Source organism: Pteropus vampyrus, unplaced genomic scaffold, assembly GCF_000151845.1.
Source record: "Pteropus vampyrus isolate Shadow unplaced genomic scaffold, Pvam_2.0 Scaffold19, whole genome shotgun sequence".
Classification (NCBI taxonomy): domain Eukaryota; kingdom Metazoa; phylum Chordata; class Mammalia; order Chiroptera; family Pteropodidae; genus Pteropus; species Pteropus vampyrus.
Window position 1 is genome coordinate 8483999 of NW_011888800.1, and position 24584 is coordinate 8508582.

Below are 24584 nucleotides of genomic sequence, written 5' to 3' on the forward strand. Positions count from 1 at the left end.
GGTCCTGGGGCAGTGGAGGAGGCGTGGCGGGGTCTCTAGGGCGGGGCCAGGCAGGTTGTTGCCGGAAGCTAAACCAAGTCTGTGACGCCCGGAAGTGGATCGGCCCCAAGCGGTGTCCGGAAGTGGATCGGTCCCCGCAGTGCGGCTCCGGCTGCGGCCGTGTCGGCTTTTCTCTGCAGGCCCTAGTCGCTCTACTGAGATGGCGAGCGCAGCTGCACCTGTATCCGCAGTCGCCCCCCTGGCTCCGCCTTTGGAGCAGCTTCAGCACTTAGCAGGGGAGCTGCGGTTGCTCTTGCTAGAAGTGCGGGGTGAGCTGACGCAGTTGGGACGGACGACCGTAGGAACAGACTTGGGTGGGGAAGAGGGGGTAGACTGGCGGCGGCAGGGACGCGGCCCGGGTTGAGGAGGTGGGGACCGGAGGTGACTCTGCTTACTTCTCTTCCTTTTTGCCACCGCCGGGTCCACACTCCACACCCACCCAGTCGGCGAAGCCCAGGAGACCACCAAGGAGTTCAATCGGGAGACGTTTTGGAGAAGACTCAGTGAGTGCCTCTCCTGTTAGGGACTCCCATCTCTCTTCTCCCAGAAAGGGAGACCCCTTTACCTCTCGCTTTTCCCCGCCGCATCCTATCTGCGGAGGTACCTCATTATACCCAAACTCGGTACCTCAGAGGTAGAAATATAAACCATTGATTTTTTGGAGATGTTTTTGAGACGTCTCAGCGGTTAAAGGTGGAGAGGGAACGCGTTGTTTTTAAAGTCGGTGCCGCAGCTGCAGCCTTATCCCATTGGGACTAACACTGGCTCATACCTCCTCCTTTGTCATCCCTCCTCCCATCCCCAAGATGAGGCAGCTGTGAAAGTGTCAAGGGAAGCCACGACTCTGACCGAAGTCTTCTCTCGACTTCCACTGCCACTGCCGTCCTCACAGGTAGGCTTTACTTTCCTGGAATCCTTGTGCTGCCTCGTTATTCCTTAGGAATCCTCTCCTTTTCTTTCCACTTTTTACACTCAAGCCAGGGGATTTTTTCTTCTGTCAAATAAGATTGCAGTTCTTACCCCACAGGTTTGTTGTGAAAACCACATTGCCAGGTGCAGTACCAGGCATGGAGTAGGTGGGTCCTCTAAATAGTATTGGTTCAATTTGAAGTTTATCCTGGTTATTTTCTTTCTGATAATTTTTTAAAACACTTGCTATTTGTTTTCACATATATGATCCCCATCTGACAGATAAGTAAGCAGGCTCAAAAGCTCAGGTTAAGGTAATAAGCAATGGAGTTAAGATTTAAATTAAGGCCTATGTGATGTTTAAACCTATACTTTTTATTGTTATACTACATAATACCCTTTTTATATTGAATTATTTTTATATTTACTCAAGAACAACGTATACATTATAAAATTTAAAAGATCAAAGTTAAGTGTGCTAAATTTCTTTCCTCCCCAGTTCCTTTTGAATTATTCATATCTATTCTAAGCATATGCACACTTATGTGTATATGATTGCTTCTTTTTACATAAATGATAGCATACCATAAACACTTTTCTGGGCCTTTTAAAAAAAATTAACGATATAGCTTGCAAATTGATTCTCAGCAGCACACATAAAGTTCACTTCTTTATAATGGTATTCAGTAAAGTACATGGCATTCAGTGTAGAGCATTTAACCATAATTTATTTAACCAATACTCTATGTGTACATTTAAGCTGTTTCCAACTTGCAGCTATTATAAACAGTGCTGTGGTAAATTGTCTAGCACAATCTTTGTGTATATGTGTATATTAGTAAAAAAAAAATTCCAGGAAGTGGAATTGCTAGAACAAAAATTTATGCATTTTTAATAACCCTTTATTATAAAACTAATGAAACTAAACATGGCAGCGGAAACCAGGTATGCCCTATGCCTTATGCCCAATTTTTCTAGAGCTAGGTATACTTAATTTGGGATAAGATTATTTTAAAATGGCATACTTATCGCCTTATTTGATTTTCATAGTCAACAGTTTATTCTTTCTCAATTTATATGTCCAGATGGTTTGAAATGGAAAAATATTCTTTTGCTGCTCCTACAATGATAAACTCTCTCCCCTTACATAATTCAGAGATGAGCAAATAAGAGATGAATTGTGTGAGAGCACTTTAAAAGCTTTGTAGAAGAAAGTCAGTATTTATTTCAAAAGAAGTAGTAATAGTACCTTATTTTTCTTATCTGTCAACTCCTTTCTTTCAAATACACTTAGGACTTGCTGCTAAAATTCACAGCTAGTAAGATACTGTGAGGATGCCACAGGACTATTTTTCTATACATGCTCAGGTCAATGGTTTCAGAATTTGGTTTTATTTAAATCACAATTGCTTTCTTAGAATCTCAGCATGTTACTCTTACAGAAGAATGGTTTTATTTTTAATTCCATTTCCATATGGACTAATATTTTGTAAAATTCTGTGGTTGTTCAAGCAATGTCAAATTGCCATAAAAATTTCTAAGCACTCTCAATTACTTTACTTATTTACCCCAGACTGGTAACAAATAGTTTATGGAGTAGCGCCAATCTGTAGATCACATTTTACGTAGAACTGGCTTAGAATTTAGCAGCGAAGCAAGGACAAGGAAATAAGAGAAAGCCAGTGACTGCTTAGAAGGAAAATAATCAACATTGAGCATTGTAGAGTCCATACTAATTATCTTTAGGTATATTGTGAAGCTGTTAGAAAGATACCTTGTTAATGGTCTAAAATAGAATTGGCAAACTTTTTCTGTAAAGGGCCAGATAGTAAATATTTTAGGCTTTGTAGGCCAGCTACTCAACTCTGCTCTTGTAGTGTAAACACAACTATAGATAATATATAAATGAAAGAGTGGAGTGTGGCTGTGTCCCAGTAACACTATGTACAAAACTGGCAGTGTGCCTGATTTGGCCCGTGGGCCATAGTTCGCCAACTCCTGATCTAAGATAGAATGAATATTTCACAACAGATATCAATAATAATTTTTTTTAGCTACTTCTTAATGCTTTATTGAGTTATCAGTTCAGTACCTGGTATCCAGTTAACTCCTCTCTGTTATGTGGTGAGAACAGCACAAGGCCTAACTCATAATAGGACTTCAGAAAGTATTCGATAATGCCTTACAGATGTCTACTTTCTTGCACAATGGAAGCGTTGACCACATTGATCTAATCCCCATTTCCTTTTTTTCATTCTGAAATTGGTCCATCACCTCAGGAAACCCAGAGGTTCTGTGAACAAGTCCGTGCTGCCATTAAAGCAATTATTGCAATATACTATTCACTTCCCAAGGATCAGGGTAAGCCACTATGTACACATAAGCATTCAGTTTTATAGGGTAGATCTCTGCTAATAGGACAGATTTGTCCCGAGACTTTTACCTTTTCCTCAGTTTGAGCATATGTAACTTCTCCCATAAAATGCAAAGATAATTTTATAATGTAAGTAACCTCCATCAATAAGACTTTAGGTACAGGGGCTATGTTCCCATTTCTCCTGTCTTGCCTGACTCTTGTCTGATTCTAAGTTTTTAATTCTCATTGGCTCCTCCCTCTTTAACCCATTATAACCACCAGAGATGCTGGCCGGATCTCAGCCTAGACAGGCCCAGGCCATCCTCAGTCTCCACCCATATTACGTTACACCATGTTTTGGAGCTCCCTTATAGGTTAAGTGGCCTTCAGCCCTGCCTGTAGATCTACGCCTTGATTATAATCATGCTAGAATTATAAATGAATACATGTCTCAAAGATCTTCAAGGTTACTCGCAAATGGTTTAAACTTTAGGTGTTTTATGCACAAGTGTCAAGGGACCATTGTCCTTAATTAATGAATATATGCTGTCATGGAAAGATTTTGTTCCGGATCTCTTTTGGAGAAAAGCACTCAAGGAATGATGGGAGGTACAAGAAAATGACAAGGGTACATTAGTCAGACCTGTGTCTCGTGTTGGCACTCCAGTTAAAGCATGTGAGTGCACATTACCTCAAGTTCTGTAGTGCTTAGACTCTCAGGAGAGCAGTTGGTGACTTTTGAAAAGGAGACCAGGCTGCTTTGTCTTTGGGTTTGGCTACAGGAATCACCCTGAGAAAGCTGGTTCGGAGCGCCACTGTGGACATCGTGGATGGCATGGCTCAGCTTGTGGAAGTGCTTTACATCAATCCATCTCAGAGGTAGTGATGCCACAGTTGGGTTATCAGTTAATGGATTTGCTTGTTTTAGGGAAGGAAAAAACTCATTTCAACAGCAGAGTTACTAGTAACATAAAAATGACCAGGAGGAAAGATCTTTTTAGGAGACACAAACCTAGATTATTTATATATCCTATTGATTCTTTTCCTCAGCCCTGAGAACAATGACCTCATTTCCTGTAACAATGTCTGGGTTGCGTGCCAGCAGGTGCCTCAGATACCAAGAGGTGGGTAAGAATGGGAAGTGGGCCATAGACTCTACTGGCCAAAGCAGACAGACCTCTCATAATAGCTTCCAGTTTTGTACCATGTATGTATTTTAACTTATATGAAGAGTTCAATGGAATAAATATAGTTTATCACCAGCATCAAAAAATAAGTATTAATACTTTCTGCTAGTCTTTTTAGTTCTCATGCTTCTAAATTCTAATTCCCCTCTTGCTGTGGCTCTGTCTCTTGTCGAACAAATGTGATTTGTTCTCTTGGTCCTGCCCCAGGAGCAGTATTATGGGACACACTGAAGCAGTTATGAGGTAGAGCTAGCTAGGCTAAAAGCAGTGGTCATCCAAGAGGACCATGATGAGAAACCATGTGACCATTTTACTTCTTGTGGTGAATGATGAAAAGCTTTTAAACCCTCTGTCTGGGTACCCAGAGGATGTGTATTAGAATTTTACTTTAAACCGCCACCATTGTTATCTGTCTTTGGCACTCCCTTCGAATGGGAAACTTGTTGGTTGCCCTTTGCGGACTTAAGAGACTTGTTGAGTTTCTCCTCTAATTGTAGTGCTTCTGATTTTTCATTCACAGACAACAAAGCTGCAGCCCTTTTAATGCTGACAAAGAGTGTGGATTTAGTGAAGGATGCACATGAGGAAATGGAACAAGTAAGAGGACCTCTGTCTTTGCTGGCCATTGGAAGGCAACTCTGGCTAGTAGATGAGAATTGGTTATAAAAAGAGATATCCTAAGCATTGACCAAATAGGTCCCATCCTCACTCCTGTTTCCTACCTCCCACCCTATGCCAGTGTGTGATTTAGTATCATTCCCCTCTGTTTCATTGTTGGACTAGGAGAGTGAGAGAGTTTATGAAGTGATCCAACTCTAGCCATTAGTGAAGTAGCTGACTGAGGTTTTGGGACAACTCAGACATGATGCGGAATGTACAAATAGGCACTATTTATTTTTTGGCATTCATATAAATCATGTTATGTCTTAGGCTGTGGAAGAATGTGACCCTTATTGTGGCCTCTTGAATGACAATGAGGAGGACAACTCTGACAACCACAGTGTTGAAGAGGGTGATATTTTAGGGTGTCCAAACAATCAGGATTTATATTGGTCAGAGGAAGATCAGGAGCTCATAATCCCATGCCTTGCACTGGTAAGAGCATCCAAAGCCTGCCTGAAGAAAATTCGGATCTCAGTGGCAGAGAATGGGAAGAAGGACCTGGTGGCCCAGCTGGATGACATTGTGGATATTTCTGATGAGATCAGCCCTAGGTAAGTGTGAGCCCAGCTTGAAATGTCTGAGCAGCGGCATTCTGATCTTAGCTTGTGCTGTCACCCAAGGTTTTTCCCCCAGTTTTTTATTCTAAAAATTTTCAAACCTACAAGAAAGTTGAAAAAGTATTACAGCAAACACTCACACATCCTTCATCTAGATTCACTTCTTGTTCACATTATTTTCTATATTGGTTTATTTCGCTACAGATAGATGTGCCATTTTTTCCCCTAAACCATTCGGGAGTAAGTTGCAGACATCAATGACATTTCACCCCTATTTCTTACTATTACATCTAAGAAATTTAATATTTAATATAATATTATCTATGGTTCAGATTTCTCCAGGTGTTTCTAAAATATCTCTCACAGCTTTTTCATTTTTTTTTTCTTTTTTTTTCTTTAATCCAGGGCTCCGTTAGGGTGTCATTGTATTTGGTTGTCATCTCTTTAGCTTTTTTGCAACTAGAACAGTCCTTGTCCTTTTTAGTCTTTTTTTTTTTGATGTTGACATATTTAAAAAATCCAGGTCAGTTGTCTTATAGACTAATAATCCGGAGTCATGAGCATGATTATGGAGTATATTCAGGTTAAACATTGTTTGGCTAAAATATCACATAGTTGTTTTGTGCTTCTCATTGTGTCACCTGTGATCTTAGTTTGTCTCATTATTGGTGGTACTAAATTTGATCACTTTGTTAAAGTGGTGCTCATGTTAGTGGCATTCTATAGATGAACTTCACCTATATTAGTTATTAAATTGATACTTTCAGATCCTTACATTTTTAACTGAGTTAATCATGTCCCATCCTACAGTCCAAGGGATTTTTTCCCCCCCAGCTTCCTAGTGAAATAGGGTGTATATGTATTGAGTAAATATCCATTGAATTGATTCTTTATTGGTTGCCTAATTTAATGAACTGATAGGCATTTCTGGGACAGTCATTTTCCTACTAGTTGCAGCCTTGGTTGTGTAATGAAAACCACCTAGCTGAGCATTGTTTCTTCTTTCATTAAAGATTACTTTTGCTTTCTGCTTTTAGTGTGGATGACTTGGCTCTGAGTATATATCCACCCGTGTGCCACCTGACTGTGCGAATCAGTGTAAGTACCTACACTGGTAAACCTAATTGGTAGAATTTCACTATACTAAATACTAAAGTATTTCCTTTAAGTTATAGGGAATACAATTAGTTGTACACTTGGATATAAGTACAACAGTAATGTCACAGTTTTAACTTTTGTTTGTGCTTGATAAATATTTGCTGAAGTTGAATTATTATAAGTATGAGGTCTGATAGTATTCTTTTATAACGACTTGGGTAATCATTTAGAAAAACCCAAAGGCCTTGGAAAATGCTGCTTTGAAAGGAAAGTCTTAATCACCGCAGTGCTTTTGGATCCTCTCAACCTGAAGTCACACACTTCTATTTTCTACTGTAGGCCGAAATAAATATTCCAGAAACATGCTCTGTTCTAATAGAAACATGTTGTATGATTTGACCATAGAAGGTCAAGCTCTTTATAAAAATCTGATATTGTTGTATTCATTCAAGTTCTAGGTCCTATGCTAGAGAGAGTTCTATTCTCTCATTTTTATAAACTCAAATTCTTATCTGTAATGTTATTGGGAGGAGAAGTAAAACTGTCAAATGGCTTATATTTTATAATCAATGTTTCAATCTTAATAGTATTTGATAAATCAGATAGTGGAAATTAGATTCATCAAATGTATCTTCACAATGTGCAAATACCTTGAAGTAGAATCCTTTTGGGCATTAACTTTTTTATTTGTATTCACTTTTTAAAAATTGACTTCCTAAGAAATAAACATCTTTAGCAATATGCCTTGTCAATTATCTCCAAACAAAAATTTTAAATATATACTATATATTGGTGGCACATATACATCCTCATGTTATCTTGTCATTGGTGTTCTTAAAATTCTGTACGTAGACTTTTCAAAAGAGAAACATTAGTTGTTTCTACTATGTAGTCTGACCTATCAGTGGTTGGGACAAATTCAGGTTATAGTCTTTCTTTGGCTGTTTTTTTTTTTTTTAATTGAAAAATATTTAAAAACTTGAAAAATGTATTAAAGTGTTACAGCAGCAGCATTAATAAAGTTTTGCTAAATAGAAAAGAATCCATAATCAGGATGAGCCCTTACCATAATAATAGAACTTCTTTGTTTCTTTTCTAGTCTGCAAAACTTGTGTCTGTTCTAAAGAAGGCGCTTGAAATTACAAAGTGAGTATGAGGACTTCTCCCCAAATAGCTTTTTGAGAATAAACCTATCCAGCCATTCTCAATACCCAGACTCCATTTCAAGGAGTGGGTGTGGTGTTTTCTTTCAACTTTAGTTGTGGAGCAGCTGAGTTTCTGCAAAGAAACTTGCCTTTTCTTACTATAGTTTCCTCTGTGCTCCCTGCTGAGGATAGGTTTTCCCTTGATAGTAAAATAAATTTAATTTCTCTTTCTTCCCATTCCATTCACAGAGCAAGTCATGTGACCCCACAGCCAGAAGATAGTTGGATCCCTTTACTCATTAATGCCATTGATCATTGCATGAACAGAATCAAGGAACTCACTCAGAATGAACTTGAATTATGAGTTTTCAGGCTCATTTATCTTCTCCCCTCTCCCTTTCTTTTAGTCACAGCCAGGCTCTGATGTCTGCTTTTAGTATATGTGCTGCACTGATGTCTGCTTTTAAAATGAGGCTAGAATACGTTCTGGATTGAAAGGAAGTTCCTGTCTATATTTATTTAAGAGATACTATTACCAAAATTGTTGGCCAGGCCAGACTGGCAATTATTTATAAACTATAAGAGTATGATATATTTTTCTGCATTAGGTACAAAATAGCATGAATTTGTTTTCCTGAATCATCTTTCAGAGGTTCCTGGGGAAGCTGCCTTATTCCCTGTATTTGCAATAAAGTCTGTTGTTTCATTATTAAAGATGTTAATAGTCTCAATAATATGCTAACCTGCCAGGGGTAAATGAGTACTCTTCTGGCGTGTCTTTCTACCAGAAAAACGAGTTGAGATTAGAACATTGCTTTCATTTGGTTTTATAGATCTAAAGATCTGATTCTGATCAGAAGTATATTTATTTCATTTTATTTTATTTATTTTTAGAGGTATTAATTAGATAATTATTTATTTCTTCTCCTTTCATTCACCTTATTGTTCAGGAAACAGTCTTACATACATATCTGAAATAATATACTATCACACACTCTATTTAAAGGCAAAGCACCATAGGTAAAGCTTATCAGCTGTCCAGAGTTCTCAGCTTACAAGATCTTGCTTCCTGATTTTATATTAATTTCTGAAAGTCAGAAATGTCATCTCCAAAAAATGTTAATGGGATTGTAGGAAAAAATCACTCTATTCAATATTATAGTTGTAGAAATGGAGTATATTTTCTTTAAGAACTGAAAAACGGAGAAGAAAATGCCACTTAACATTGGGTATGTCAGTATAGGTCAGCAGGAAAATAATACTGTGATAAGCTCGTCTCTTTGATACCAAGAAGATATTCTAGTCCAAGCTTTAACATGCTTCCCACATTTTCTACTAAGGCATCTTTTCTGCTACTTTTCATCCTTTTCCATATTTCACATTGGAGGACTGGTACAGCCTTTAAAACTTCATTAACAGGAGCAAATCCAGTATCCACGGATTTCTTCTCAAAAGATACTCTAACCCATCAGATAGCCCCTGCAGGCCAAGAAAGCTGCTAGTCTCTGATGCCCATGATTCTCGGTCATAGAGCCAATGCTTGGAGGTTCAACAATAACATCATAAATTATTCCTCCACTGATGAGGAAGTAAGACACCACCACCATCAGAGCACACACCATCATGGCCAAGGGCATGTGCACCAAAGAGGGCTTCTTCAGCTTCAGGTTGGGGCATTAGCACCAAGAACAGGACTCGATACAAAGTCTCCATGTTGGTGGTGGCAAGGGAAGCTCTCCCAGAAGTATATTTAGAACAAAACACTTGACTTTAATTTATTTAGGGAAAATAACTCCAAAGCCCCTCTTAGTACTTGAGAATGTCATATAATATTCTTATCATTAAGTCCTGAATATTATTCAGGTCACTCCATGCCTCTAAAATTATTTTGTGGTATTGAGCTCAGCTGTAAGGTTTGTTCACTTTATTGAACCAGATTTGTTTTTTTTATACATACCTGTGTTGTGTTCTCTGTTACATATTACATGTGCCTCCAAATATAAATAACAAAATTTTTATAAATCAAAACATTTTAAATGTATAAGAGAATTTATATAACTTTAAGGGCTTCCTCAGTTAATCCTTTTGCAAAACCATTGCCACTTAATTATATTTTTGCATCAGTCTGGAAGATTATATATTGGAAGCAAGGTAAACCTATAGTGATGTATATTCTGGTGACCTGACGTGGGCCCTGTATATGGACTGTAGGTCTCCATAACCTCTAATGCCAGTCCTTTTTTTTGTGTAGGTGTGATTCATCACATCTGCCCTTCTGATGTCCCCATGGTCTATCTCTTAGGTAGAATCATCAACAGCCGCCATTATTTTGAGCAACTAATGTATACTTGGGACTGAAATTTCTAAGAGAAGAGTTTTAATTTACCTTTATAAAGTGCTATTCTGTTATTTTTAACAACTGTCATAAAGAGAAAGAACTAAAATCAAACAGCTCTAAAGCAACAAAATAATGTAACCAAAAAAATAATAACTTTGTACAAAAGAAGTCCAGTTCTTTTATTTTTTCTTATAGGGCCTATTTTCTGTATACTTAATAATTTTCATATTTCTCTACTAGACCAAATTTATGTTATTAACATCAGACTTTAATTGTGACTTCATGAATCTAGAACTCTCATAAAAACTATAGCTGAATCTACAAGATCAGGTCCTGTGTTGTATATTTTATAACTTTGTTCAGTCATCTTTGGGTCTTTAAGGACTATGGTCAGGGATAGCACTGATCAATGTAATTTAGGATTACCTAAAAATTCTATTTTGAGCTAATATTGTCCCACTTTGTCAGAAATATAAAAATGATTTAAATGTTAGTTTCTTTTCCTTACCTGCAAGTTAATGAATGTGAGCAGTAAAATGGTTATGAAAAATCCTGAACCAGAAAAATCAATGTACTTATCTGAGTATCTTTTCAAAGGCTTCCTTTTATCACTCAAGCCCAGTAGTTTCTATTCTAAAACAAACTAGTCTTCAGGACTGCCTTAAGCTAAGGTGACAGAAATGAATGTCTTTATATTGATTTCTGGGAATCTAGTTTTGTTCTTGGTCACTCTTCTGCTCGCCCTGAATAGATTCATTTGTCTGATAAGCAAAGTCTCCCTTCCCAGCACATTTGGTTTTAGATCGTAGATTCAGGGGGATGTTTGGGGCATATGACGCTAGAGCTGGAAGTTTAAGCTGCAAGGTAAGGGGCTGCCACATAGACACTTCTGGAGTTGGTTAGGTTCTGGAACACACTGCAGTCCATTTCCACAATGAGCCGCTGGGGTCCCACCTTTGTTGGCGTCAACTGGAATTGGGTGCAAAGGCTGTTTCCAGGCCGCACAGGACGGACTCTGAAATAAAGGAAAAGGAAGGTGCTAGTTCTGTCACAAGTTCATTGCTTTGCTGGTCCCAGTGCCTCTGATCATTCTCAACTTGAAGAGGTGGACCATGATGAAATAAACATCTAAGTACCTTGCTGTTGAAACAGGTTTTTAGGTGATAGAAGACAGGAACCTCCCTATGGTGAGCAATTGCATGGGTGAGAAGAGAAATCCTATTCTAAGGGCTTCCAAGTTGCATCTGTTTCTTTTATCACCTGTGGGTTTAATCTGGTCCCACTCTTGGTAACAGTATTGGGGTATGTTTGGAAAAGCTGTAGTTCTAGAACCCTCAGATTGCTAAATGCAGTGGGTATGGCAGGCATATTGAGATGTCAGTATGTCAGCAGGTGGTGTTTGGAGCCTATCAGCAGCCTTGTGGCCTGCCTGTTGACCTTCTTATAGTGACTGAGGAAATGATGCAGACTTCCTTAGAGGAGCTTTGCCCTATAATTGATCTGGGAGACCACAAAAGTCTGGTTAAATGTTGGCAGTCCCTCCTTTCAACTTATTGGCAAGAATGACTCCTTGAATTTCATGAGGCTGAGGCAGTGGGTCAATAACTAGACAACCTGTAGGGGAGGGATGGTAGTATTAGTCATTGTGAAGTCTAAACCGTACACTGTGTGTTCAGTGAAGGATGCAGTGGACATAATGAGAGGGGAGGTAATGAAAGAAGATACTTTCAATATCTAAAACCAACAAGGGACTAATATCTAGACTATACAGGGAACTCCTACAAATCAACAAGGAAAAAAAGCAGGAACACCAAAAGAAAAGTGGGCAAAGAACTTTACAGAGGATGAAATGGAAAAGGCTAATAAACATATGAAGAGTTACAAATTAAAGCAATGAGATATTACCTGATTTCTATTACAATGGGAAAAAAAAGCTGGGTATTGCCAAAAGTGGAGGAATAGTAAGAATATAGAAACTCATGCACTGCTGGAGGGAATGCAGACTCCTGCAGCCATTCTACAAACCAGGTCATAGCCTATGACAGCAATTCCATTCCTGGCCATATATCCCTCCCTTCCTCACCAAAGTTTCAAACAAATATGTAAGGGGACATGTATGGGGCTGTTCAGTGCAACAGTATTTGTGGTGTCCGAGAACTGGAGGCACTCTGAGCTCATCACTTTGAAACAAAGTGATAGGAAGTAGGGGATGTGCACAGTGGAGTATTATGTAGCAGAAACAATGGACTTGATATATGTGGATGAATCTTAACATCTGAGTGAAAAGAAAAAGAATTAGACATAACATTATGTAAATTAAAAATACAGGCTTGTGAAGCAACGGTACACTTTCACATACTAACAAAAGGATATGAAGGGTGGTAGGAATGGGAATAGGAATAAAAGAATATTCAAATAAAATTCAATATTGTGGTGGGCATTAGTAGAATGCAGCTTTTGAGAGGCAGCCTGCCCTCCCTGTGATATTCTCTAGTACCTAGCCCTAACGCCCTCACCTGCGTTCACCAGCAATACCCAGGCTCTTCCTACATGATCAGGGCAGCAACCAGGGTCAGGTGGGTTCCCAAAGAGCACACAACCTTCCTCACTCTCGTTCTCCGGCTACACATGGTGGCCTCAGGATGAGAGAGGCCCTAACCCCCTACTTCAGGGCGCATTTGCTCTGTCTCTATGGACACAGCAAAAGGACAATCATTCATTTTAGGTTCCTGCCTTTCTGACCAGTTGAGATGTCAGTGGGATGAGAAGCTTGTGGTTTCTTACCTGTAGCTCCTCTCTCTGTGAATGAGTCCCCTTCCGAGGATGTAGATGACACAGTCCGTCATGGGAACATCTAGGGAGTTAAGGATGCTGACCTTAGCTGTAAGAGGTTGATATTGCTCTACTGTCTCCGGCATCTGTGGGAAGAGGCAAAATCTGGAGCAGAAGCAAAGAGCACAGAGCCGCAGTCACTCCTTCCCCTCCTGGGTAGCCTCCCCATACCCTCCTCAATTACTTTAACTCTGCCGTCCTGACCCACATGCCACAGCTCTCTTCTTTACCCCTCTACCTGGTCTTCTGTGTTTATTCTCACCCCCGATCCATCACTGACGATCTCCAATGGTGCCTCTCTTCCACTTAGAGACCTTGGAGTATTTCTCATTGTCTTTGGAATTCAGCTTCAGTTGGCATTCAGAGTCCTTCATGGTCTGGCTCCAACCTCATCTGTTCTTACCGTGACTAAACAACATCCAAGCCACAATCCCATCCCTAGCACACCCCTCAGGCTCCCTTACTTTGGGTCTCTTTATTCAGTTTTCTGCCTGCACTGGCCTTCCCCCACCTCTGCACTGAAAGCTTACTCATTTTTCAAGGCCCAGTATAAATGCCACCTCCTCTACGAAGTCTTCCTCAACCCACCAGATGAAATTAATCCCCTTTACTTCACCTATCCCATATAACTCTGTACCTCTATTAAAGAATTTACACAGAAGACCAAACATATGTCTCCCTTATCCACAACCTCCTAGAGGGCTGGGACCAAATCACGGTCATTTTGGCTAGGGTAGACATGTGGAAAGAGGACTGGGCCAAGAGCCACAAGTCTCTAAGATGTCCCATTTTCATGATCTTGGGTTTGTTGCTCTCTAGGACTGTTTCCTCATCTGAAGAATGGGAACAGTTCCACCTCACAGGGTTTTTGTATTAAAAGAAAGAAAAGAGGTAAAAATATATTTGCCTGTGCATAAAGTGCTAAATAAACATAGGCTATTATTATCCCTACAAGTATGGAGGCAGCAACTGGGAAGGGCCCGATTTTAGAAACCCTTACTTAACCAACTAAAGAAGTTGGAAGACTTAAACCTGAATAGTACATGTAAGAAACCATCTCCTTCAAGAAAAGGAGCTCTCAACTTAGGATTTTCTGGCAATTCTGCAGCACAGTCACCTGCTCTGAAGTGTGAGGGGCTCCGAGTTTTTCAGAAACGGAGACCTGAGTAGTAGCAAACAAGAGCAGTTCTGGGAAGGACTGGTGCCTACCTCAATGTCAAGGTGTGGTCTACAAATGGCGATGTCTTCCTGAGCAAAGCAGCTAAGGCTGGACTCTGAGGGCGTTGCCATGGCCGTGAGTCTGAGGAAGCTGTTCTCGGGTGGGCTTTTCTCAAAATTGGAGGAGGACAGGCTGCAGGTGATAACTGAAACGTGACAGGTGTAGTCAGTGCAAAGGACTGAGTGTGTATGTGCCCCGGAAACAAGCAATAGTTGCATATACAGTGCAAAGGAGTCAGGATCTCACCAAAGCTAGGAAGATGCCTCATCCCTCACTGCAATTTCAAATTTGAACTCACTCAAAAACCTACCCCTCACCACCATCACCACCTCCCTTAACATTCTTGGCAGACCATCTCAGTGGTGTTGGGGAACGGTCCTTGTGAACTAGAACATGTTAAGCTCTCTTGGCTTCAATTTCCTTGTCTAATAATAATGCCTGGTGGGATGGCTTGTGTTAAATGAGACACTGCAAAATGAAGTGTTTATCTCAGACTCTCCCACACAGTCATTGCTGAACATATGCTGAGTTAGTTCCTTCCCATTCTCTGCTTCTTCTCTTTTTCCTTTTGCAGAGAAAATAAAACCACCTTTCAGTCTTCAGGAATCCTCTCAATCTCATGCTCCCATTCCAAACCTACAGACGTAGACATCTACTCCTGCTGTCCCATCCGAAGGATGAGGTGGCCTCCCTTCCTGAGTCAAGTCCTCTGCTTTTTAAATATGTGCCGCATCATGACCCCACCACTGCCTAGCTGTGTAACTGTTGGAAAATTATTTAACTTCTCTGCGTCTTGGTCTCATCTATAAAGTGGGGATAATAATGACTCCTGCTTAATAAGGTTGTTGCAAGGATAAATGAGACAATGCTCATAGAACACTCAATACCATGTTTGCCACAAATAAGTGCTCAGTCAATGTTAGCTATATTCTATTGCCTCTCATTTCCCCAAGGGTTGTACCATCAATTATAACCCATCTTTCTTGAGGTTTCAGTCTTTTCTTCTTTGCTGATTATTTTCCTCAGCAAGTAAGCAGATTTTGCTCTCCTTCATCATAAAAGAAAACAGCCTTCCTCTATCCAGTGTCTCTGGCTGACCACCACCCAGCCTCTCTCCTTTTTTCCATTCATTCTTCCAGGAAAGACTGCATACCTTGTCTCACCTCCTCAACTCTCAATCCATTTAACTCCCAGGAAGCTGGCGTTCGCCATTGCTTCTTGGTAAAACCACTCTGTCAATGGACACTTTTCAGCCTTGACATCTCGAAGCCTCTCTGCTCACCTTGCTGGTGCCCACTTCCTCTCTTTGACTTCTCAGTTTCTCTTACTCTCTGCTTGTTCTCTATTGCCCCCTATATGCTGGTGTCGCCTGGGTTCCCTCCTCGCCTCATTTTCTCACAGGCCTCCCACCTCTGTGAGCTCATCTGTGCCATGACTCTAGGCCACCCACTCTGCGCTGGCCTAGAGTCATGGCATATCTGGTCTCCAGCCCAGGTCTTTATCTTGAATACCAGGTTTAGGTTTCCAGCTACCTACTGGCCATCTCTGCTTGGATGTCTCATGGGCTTTCGAACCCAACATGTCATAGACAGAACCCATCATCTTTTACCCCAAACCTTCTCTTCCCCATTTTCCCTATTCTAGAGGCTCACTCAGACTGCAAGTAACATCCCCCTACACACATATACACATAGACATATTCACAAGTACGATCTAAAACCTCCTTAATATGTCTTCATTAGAAGTGCTGCTAGTCTAGCTTATCCTTCATTTCTTGACTCGATTATCACAAAACCTGCCAACTTCTAAACCAGTTGTTTTCAGCATTGGATGCACATTAGAATCACAAAAGGGGAACTTTATAAAACAATCCCAACCTCAGGCCATACCCCAAATTAGTTATATCAGATTTTGGCGGTGAGGCCCAGGAATTGGTATTTTTAAAGTCCCCAGGTGATTCATTGTGCAGCCAAGGTTGAGATCCACTACTCTAATGTGACCCCTTCAATTCCATTCTGCCAAAAGTTCTGTTTTAAAGATGAATTTCTGATCATATCGACTCTCTGGTTAAAAACTTTCACCAGCTTCCCATTTTCCAGAGAACAAAACTCAAACTGCTTAGCATGATATACAACCTTCTGCATGATCTGGCCCATCCGGCTCTCACATCACTGTCCCCCTCCCTTCCTCTTTAGAGAACACGGTGGAGAGACTGGGGACAGATGGGGGTCAGTTAGGAGGCTGTTGCAATAATGTAGATGAGCTCTATTCCACTGATTCTCTCTTGCCTGCACACTGGAATCACCCAAGGAATTAACAATTTTTTGATGTTTGGCTCCAACTATGTAATTTCTGATTTAATTCATCTGAGGTGCAGGCTTGCATCAAACTTCTCTAGATGATTTTAATTGCAGCAAAGTTTGAGATCAACTGCTCTTGTCCAGAAAATTTCAACCCTAGAATAACATAGGGAGCTTAAAAAAAAAAAAAATACCGGTGTCTGGACCCTATCCCAGACCAATTAAATAAGAATCTTGGGGAGGAGGAACCTATGCACTTGTTCCTTCTGCCTGGAATGCCCCTGAATCACTTTTCTGTCCATCGTTATCCTGCTCATCCTTTTAAACCCAGTGCAGTCTGATCTACTTGGGGGACAGCCTGCTCCAACCTGGATACAATGCTCCCCTGCCCTTGTACTCTGTTTACCTTATTAAACATTTCTTACACTGCTGCTATGATCCATTTACTTATCTTACTGCAATGAGAATTGTGAAATGTTTTTCTTTTTTCTGTGTGAAGCGCAATAAATATACGAGATAGGCATAGAGAGAGACAGAGAGAGAAAGAGAAAGAGAGTGAGAGAGAGAGAGAGACTGAGAGAGAGATGGGGACGGGGGAAAGAGAGACACTGAGAGAACACCAGGAACTAGAAGCCATCTATTCAGACCCGCATGGGGAGCCCTATGCCTGCCGTCTGCCCAGGGTGGGAGCTGGGTGTGTGGGCATCTGGCAAGGCCATAGAGAGTTACCCTGTTTGGCACCGAGTCTAAGCTGCTGCTTGTTCCTCCAGAGCTCAGCAGCAAGGACTCCGTTGTAGTACAACGCCTGTACACCAATTGTCAGCTGCACTTCCTTTTCTTGGTCACAGGAGTTAAACAAGGTCATGGAGAACTGAGCATCCCCTCTCAGAGGTAGGAAACTGGGTGCTTCCAAGAATAGGTACAGAGGATCAGTAGTCTCAAGACTGAGAGGATGGATGCCATTGTCTTCCTTATGTTCCAGTCTCTCTTTCTGGACTCTCTCCAGCACCTCTTTTTCTTGAAGAGATCCTAAAGAATGGGAGGAATAAAACAGGCCTCTTATCCAGCAGGTAGACCCTTTTAATAAAAGCCCAGGATTAAGATTCATTTATTCACTGCTGCTCAAATGTCAAAGTCACAAGAACTTTGCAAACCTCTAAGGCCATATTTAGCGAGAAACAACAACACAAAGGTCTGTGTTAGGCAGATCCACCACAGATACAGCGTGTCCCTTCCAAGTCACTCAAGGACCAAGTTCTTTTACAAGTGCTATGAATTTGTTCCTTGAATAGTTGGGAGAGCAAGCTTTTGGAGAAGTCACACTGTCTCTGAAGACAGTTTGGCAGGGACTTGAATCTTCTTTAGTAAAGGAGTTTGGAATTATTCCAAGGGCAATGGGGGCCATGGAGTTTTCTGGAGCAGGGGAGTAACGTAATTATATTTGTGTCTTAGAAAGTTTATTATGGAAACTGAAAGTCGGAAAGGGAATAATGATGGAGAGACTGGAAGCAGGAGTTTCTAGTTAGGAGGCTGTTGGAATACTGCAGACAAGAGATGACGAGGCCTCAGGGTTACCTATAGGCAATGGGGAAGGAGAGGTGGATAAAGATGTGAGAGTAATGTGGGGTGATGACGGGGGGGTGGGGGCGTGGGCGGCGTGGTGAATCAAGGAGAGTGCAAGCCTTCTCATTTGGATAAATAGGTGGACGGTGTTGCCATTAACTAAAGTGGAGGGAGGAACAGGTTAGTGGGTGTTCAACAAAAGGGGAAAAGGGAGAACATCTTCTGGCGACTGAGCTTAATATTTTTCCCCCCTCTTTAATTCCAACCCCCTCCCCCCCGCCGCCATTTCCACCCCTGACCTATGGATGTTGCCATTTCCTCTTAAGAACTGGATCTCTGAGGGCGAGGCATTTCCTCCAACATGCTCCCAGCGTGCACCCTGGGCCTGGCTGACTGGGGTATGGTCCGTGGCTCCACCTGGGGCACAAACCCAGGACCTTCTGTGTGTAAAGCAGACATGCTAACCACTACACTATGGAGCTACTCCGAGCTTAATATTAAGTGTGTTATTTTATAGCAGTAGTTCTCAATTGGGGCAATTTTTCCCCTCAGGGGACATTTGGAAATGTCTGGATACATTTTTGGTTGTCACAGCTGGTAGCGGTGTGTGTGTGTGGGTGCTGCCATCTAGTGGATAGAGGCCAGGAATGCTGCTAAATATGCACAATCCCCACAAGTTACCTGACCCAAAATGTCAATTGTGTCAAAGCAGGTGGAGAAACCCTGTTTTCTGTGATGGGGAAAGGACTACAACCTTCTGTGGCCTGCATCTATCTAGAGGGCTGACCCCTTGCCCTCTTTTGCTGTTTCAGGGGCTAGGAAGCCTGCGGCCATTCCCCGGCCTAATACCTTCAGGATACTTGTAGTTTTGAGTGATGTCCTCACAGCGATCCGTGCCCACACCTTTGGTGCTGATGTTGTTGCCAACATACTTAGTGTTGGAGTTGGTCAGCTCCAGTGTCCCATCCTCACAGCACTTCCAGACTACACATGAGGCATTCACTGAGGCAAAAACGTCTGATACTGCAGGGGTCAGCCCCAGTGTCCCCTCCTTGACCGCTTTGACAGGGACCAGATCATAGGCCCTCAGGACTGAGGGAGAGAAAAATCAGTGAGTAAAAAGAACCACACCAGACATCTGCTTGGGTCAGAGTTGCATAAGCTCAGTCCCCATCTTAGACCTTATTTTCACTCTCCCAGGATCAAGGTCAGAGGTGGGCACTAGGCAGGTTTTCTGAGAGGGCATTGCAGAGGTGAAACTCACAACTGTTTAGTGATAATACTTTTTGGTCAGGTGTTACCTAAGGAGAACATAGTACACAGAAGTTCCTAAGCCAGCTTCGCTACAGATATGTTAGGAATAGGTCATCTTTATCGAGCACTTATCATGTGCCAGGCTCTGTGATTGTTCTGTTCTTGGGAAAGGAAGAGCCATCCTTTTATGGCTCCTGAAGATTTCTTCTCTGAGCTTGAGCCTATCTTGATACCCTCTTCATCCATATCCAGAACCTCAGAAGTCCCACTCTATAAGATCCTGACCTAGCGTATCTATCAGCTGTCTTAAGACCCTCTGCCTTTCATTGAGACTCAGCTCTCTTGCCTGTTGTTCTGAGGTGGGGCTAGTCTCCCCACAGCCCTGGGCTAAGATGGCTAACACCTTTGTCCCCTTGAGTCTGCTGGCATCAGGTCAGAATTCTGCCAGCCACTATTATTCTTTTTGCTTTTCCTCTTTCAGGGGATGCAGACCCCCTTTGGACTATCTGCTGCTCCTGTTTCCTCTCTGAGAGGCTCCTTCAGCCCATGCAGTTCTGTGGAACTCAGGGTGGTCCTGGGCCCACCCTACGCTTTACCTCCACCTCCATTAGGAGAACTTGGGTGCAGAATCTGCCATCCGCCATAACCCTGGGGCAAAGCAGGCCGGGTCATCCAGCACTCAGTGGAAGTCTGGAAGATCCTGAAGGTAGCAAAGGGAACAGTTTGAGTGGGGGCAAAAAGGAGTCCTGAAGAGATTCTAGAAATGGCAGAGTCGTTGCCATGGGGTTGGGAGGATGCTGTGTAAAACTGGTGGCGACACTCCCAGGAAGGGGTATGCATACCACGACTGACCATGAGCGTCCTGCCTCCAAGAGTCTTGTACACCCCCTCTCAGTGCCTGGGCCACTTAGGGTGTGGGGGTTCCCATGGGATTATTCCACACACATTGGAGCCCTTCCAGTCTGAAACCTCATCCCCTTTGGGCTTCTCACCATATTCTGCCTCTCTGGCCTTCTCTGTTCTGAAGCCCCTTCTCACTGTAGTATTCATTGACGAGCAGGCCCCCACCAGTGCCCTGGGCTGAGGTGAACGTGGTGACTACACGAGCAGGGATTCCCAGGCACCGCAGCACTGCATGGAAGGGGCAGAGTAAGAGGGTGCCAGAGAGGCCTAGGTTTGGGGCGGGGGCAGGATGGCTAGCATTTTCAATGCATCCTCTGAGCAAGCACTGTCTTAAATGCCACGTAACACCATGGAAAGAGGAGAGGCATGGGCACCGAAAGTTAGAATCTGACACCAGACACAGGACCTATAAAGGCTCAGAAATGAGATATAAACAAGTTACACAGCAGGCAGAGCATACAGCAGAGAGAGGCAGGCAGAAGACACAACAGAGCACTGGGGCAGGAGAAGGGAAAGTCTCTGGGAGAAAGTGAGTTTGGGAACAGAGGTCGCTAGATTGGCCCCTTTGCTGAGGAGGAAAAGAAGCAGAAGCTGGTCAGAAGATGCTGCTCAGGACAAGTAACTGGTTTCTGGGCCAGATGGTGCATCTGAACTAGTTGTGAGTGCGATGAAGGTGAGGAAATGCTGCTGAGTGTAGGAAGTGTCTACTGTTAGGGATGTCCCTCCCACATGGGGGACCACAGGGCAACCTGAGAGGCGGGGCACACACTCTATACAGTAGCTAACGTGACATGTGGGTGCAGCAGGCAAGCCTGCTCTGTACCTGTGCAAGCAACAGCGGCCAACACCCAGGCCTGACCATCATACACAGGTCGCCCATGGCCTGTGAACCACTGACGCAAGATGGGCACGCTGCCCCGGCGCTTGTTCAAAGACCCTTCCTGGGCAGCCTGGGTCTGCGGGGTAGGCAGGACATTCTTCTTCTTGAAAGCATGCAGCTGTTTGGGCAAAGGTGTGGATGTTATGCGAGTCCAAGGACAGGATAGTTTCTGGGGTGGGAGAGGGGTGGAGTGAGGATGTGGGGGTGGGGAGGGCTCATTACAGATCTCCAGACACAGTGAACAGACCATCTGCATCAGAATCACCTAAAACTTGTTAACCCTGCACGTTCCTGGGCTCCACCCTAGCTCACTGGGCTAATCTTTAAGGATGGGGTCCAGGTTCACAAGCCAGGGGATTGTGGACCATACTGGCAAAGAAAGCTCAAGCCACAAGAGGTGCATGAGTGGCCTCTCACTGAGAGCTGGGTTCCCTGCTCCTTCACTTGCCTGGCCCCAGGTCCTTTGAGGGTGTTTGTACCCAGGGCCTTGAGGCCCACTTATGCTAAGAGCCCTCCTCCTCATAGGCTGGCCCTTTCTCTACCACTTCTTCAGAGGGTAGTTCAGTGGCACAAGAGGAAATGAAAACACGTTACTTCTGTGAAAGAACTCTTAGGGACAATGGAAAAGCACCAAGCTACCTTTATGGTCTGCATATTTATGGCAATAATTTAGAAATAAAAACAAGTTCCTCTCACCATCTTAGCAGCAAACACTGAGTAAGATGGACCCCAGTCCCTCCCTCCCAGGGAATATTCTCCAGTCTGGGCTAGAGGGAGGAGGCAGGAGACCGAGGAGTGCTCTGAGGAAATCCAGGCCGATTTTAGTCCTTGCTGCTTGTGTCCTGAAGAATGATACTTCTCTTTGCTTTTCTCTCTCTTGTGGATGCCCTTTTCCAGGAACTATTCCCCATCCCCTGGGAGGAAGGGACCATTTGTGTCTTGAAGATATCCAGAGCCATAGAGCAGGGGCAGCTCTGTCAGAGAGGTCCAACTTCCCCTCCTCTCACTCACCAAGGTGCCCAAAATGCAGGCCACATGCACTGGGTTGCCCCACTCCTTCACCTGCTTGTCCATCCTCAGCAAGGCCAGGCTGATGTCCATGACATCCCCCTCAAACTGTAAGGACGACACAGGTTCATGATGAAGGGCCTCCATCCCACAAGTCAGCCCCCATCGCTTCATCATTCTCCCAGACTCAGGCTTTATTCCTTCCTCCCTTGCTTTGTTGTCCCCTTGTGGTATGTGCACGTGAGGCCTCGAGGCCCTCTCTTCCTGGTCCCTGTACCTGGCAGTCCAGTCATCTGCCTGTTCTGTTCTCTGACTCTCTGGATAGAGTGTGAGCTCTTGAAGACCAGGGCTGTGTGGTTTCTTTTCATTTCTATCTTTTTTCATTTAGTGCACTCCTACTGCTCCTGCCAGCACTGACCTGCATATGGATACCGAGGCAGCGCCTACTCTCAAGGAGCCTGCAGTTAGGAGTGGAGAGGGACTTACACGACAGGTCTTAGCAATGTGGCCAGACTCTAGGAAAGAAGCTTATCCAGAGCAGGGAGCACAGTGGAGAAATTCACTCTGCCTTTGGGGTTGAGGAAGGCTTTCAGAGGATCTTTAAAGATGGGTAGGAGCTTCCCAGGGGATGAATAAGGGAAACTTTTCCAGGCAAAGAGAACAGTCAGCCTGCATGTCCGGGGACTGGCCAGGAGCTGGAGCATGGGCGGATCTTGGGGAAAGGAAAGCAGTGGCTTGGCTGTGAAGGGACTTGTGTGTCATGCCAGGGGATTTGGTTTTTATCCTGTAGATAGTAGGGATTTAACAGAGTTTTAATTTATGTGGTCTTTAGGAAGATAACTCGAAGCTGTTGAGGTTGGTTTGATGTGGCTCTGAGGAAAGAGAGGCACCACACAGCTGAAATTGCCTAAAGACATGGCCTCATGACCAGGGGATTTTGGACCTGCCAGCTCTGTCTGGCCTGAACACTGAAGGTTTTGGAGCAATCGTCGTCCCCTCACCTTCCCCTGGAGGCCCCTGTACCTGGCCAAAGTCCCAGGGCTCTGCCTGGATGCAGTCGGCAGTGCCCAGGTAGATGAAGCCGTTCTGGTTCAACAAGTACTCCCTGCGTTGAGCCTCATTCGCCAGGAATACAGCATCCTCTGGTGAGAAGCAGGCAGGGAATAGGCCTGTGAGGTGCCAGGCCTGCTCTCTACTTACAGGCCTCTGACCTCCTTGCCTAGGTCAGGTTTAGCTGCGGGTCTCCCCTTCAGCTCTGGGGACCTGATGAAGACTGAAGAAGAACTCCTGCTTTTCACCATTCCCACTGGGACCTGGCCTCTACTCTGGTGGAATGTGGGGAAAAGGGTCAGAGTTTCTGGGTCAGCCAAAGTGGCCTTCATGGTCAGTCAGGCAGACAGGAACAAGTCAACCTTTAAAAAGCTTACTGGTTTCCAGAGGACATGGCAGCCAGAGTGCTTATCAGCTCAAGAGAATTTTGCAATAGCCCAGGGAGCTTCTCAGTGGGCCCGTTATGTCTCTCCCATATTTAATTAAAAAAAAAAAAAATAGTGTTTCAGAAAAAAACAATACAACGTAAGTTGACAGGGGTGAGCAGAAGAGAAGAGGAGCATTTTGCAAGACGGGGTCGGAGGGAGCAGTGAGGCTGGTGAAGTGGAAGCCAGAGCATTGGCTTTCCATCCTAGGGGTGTCCAAGTGGGTCTAGGACTCTCAAGGTCTCTCTCTGGTGTCCTCATCCAAGGGTTGGGCTGGGGAGACGGATGGGGGCTTTAACGAGGCCATCACTCACTTTAGGAAGCTAGGAGTATCTGAGGGGGTGGATCTGCTCTGCTTGCCAATTGCCTTTCCCTGCCCCTGGTGCTGGGGATGGAGTTGGGGGGTGGTTAGATTTGTTCCTGGAGACTAAAAGGAGAAAAGAATTTCCAAACCATCCTCTATAGGCATACAGCTGGAATGAGGGTGCTCAAATACACAGGATAGGATATGAGAAATCAGGAACCCCTGAAATGCCTGGGGCCTAAAATCACAGAACTAGATGCCCAAGGTGCCCTCGACTACTGCCCCTCCATCCTCAGTACTCTCTATGAAGTCAGCTAGATATCACTTCTTCGGGAATCACTTCAAACAAACGTGTTTGGCTCTGCAAGGCTCTGGGAAGTACAATGCCAGAACACAGGTGACACCACCCTCCACTTCTCTGCTTAGGTGCTGCCTTCCTTATATAAAGTTTCCTGCTTATGAATAAAAATCTGACTTTCATTATAGGGTGCAAAATTTCCTTTGTCGTTTAGGAAAGTCTCATCTCCAAGTATGCTAAGATGAAACCGAGTCAC

At 43.4% G+C, this 24584-nt stretch overlaps 2 protein-coding genes and 1 pseudogene across 3 annotated transcripts in view; 1 reads left to right on the forward strand and 2 right to left on the reverse strand.

Moving 5' to 3' along the window:
- Positions 1–96: 96 nt before the first annotated feature.
- CCNDBP1 (cyclin D1 binding protein 1) lies at positions 97–8668 on the forward strand. Of its 2 annotated transcripts, XM_011354983.2 has the most exons (11): positions 97–308; positions 483–542; positions 846–931; positions 3228–3309; positions 4087–4183; positions 4355–4428; positions 5012–5088; positions 5422–5705; positions 6749–6809; positions 7909–7955; positions 8204–8668. In XM_011354983.2, the coding sequence occupies exons 1-11, from the start codon at positions 200–202 to the stop codon at positions 8316–8318; spliced, it is 1092 nt and encodes a 363-aa protein (XP_011353285.1). In that variant the 5' UTR covers positions 97–199; the 3' UTR covers positions 8319–8668. The 2 variants fall into 2 exon arrangements, with proteins under 2 accessions (XP_011353285.1, XP_011353286.1); XM_011354984.2 differs by lacking the exon at positions 483–542.
- Positions 8669–9305: 637 nt separating this feature from the next.
- LOC105288684 lies at positions 9306–9682 on the reverse strand (annotated as a pseudogene).
- Positions 9683–9751: 69 nt separating this feature from the next.
- The window catches only part of EPB42 (erythrocyte membrane protein band 4.2), a 19676-nt gene continuing 4843 nt past the window's right edge, over positions 9752–24584 (reverse strand). Inside the window, exons 3-12 of the mRNA XM_011355163.2 lie at positions 23275–23393; positions 22255–22359; positions 21187–21361; positions 20453–20591; positions 20057–20160; positions 19056–19298; positions 17373–17672; positions 14334–14488; positions 13077–13210; positions 9752–11307 (exon numbers count right to left, since the gene is read on the reverse strand). Of these exons, the coding sequence (XP_011353465.1) occupies positions 11145–11307; positions 13077–13210; positions 14334–14488; positions 17373–17672; positions 19056–19298; positions 20057–20160; positions 20453–20591; positions 21187–21361; positions 22255–22359; positions 23275–23393 (1637 nt within the window). The 3' untranslated portion in view covers positions 9752–11144. The remainder of the gene's footprint in view (positions 11308–13076; positions 13211–14333; positions 14489–17372; positions 17673–19055; positions 19299–20056; positions 20161–20452; positions 20592–21186; positions 21362–22254; positions 22360–23274; positions 23394–24584) is intronic.

What these genes read in the sequence shown, in the direction of transcription:
- CCNDBP1 (XM_011354983.2), top strand. Translation starts at nt 200, where the DNA reads ATGGCGAGCGCAGCTGCACCTGTATCCGCAGTCGCCCCCCTGGCTCCG. An exon ending in GACGTTTTGGAGAAGACTCA is followed by an intron (nt 543 to 845) that starts GTGAGTGCCTCT and finishes CCCATCCCCAAG; the next exon opens with ATGAGGCAGCTGTGAAAGTG. An exon ending in TACATCAATCCATCTCAGAG is followed by an intron (nt 4,184 to 4,354) that starts GTAGTGATGCCA and finishes TCTTTTCCTCAG; the next exon opens with CCCTGAGAACAATGACCTCA.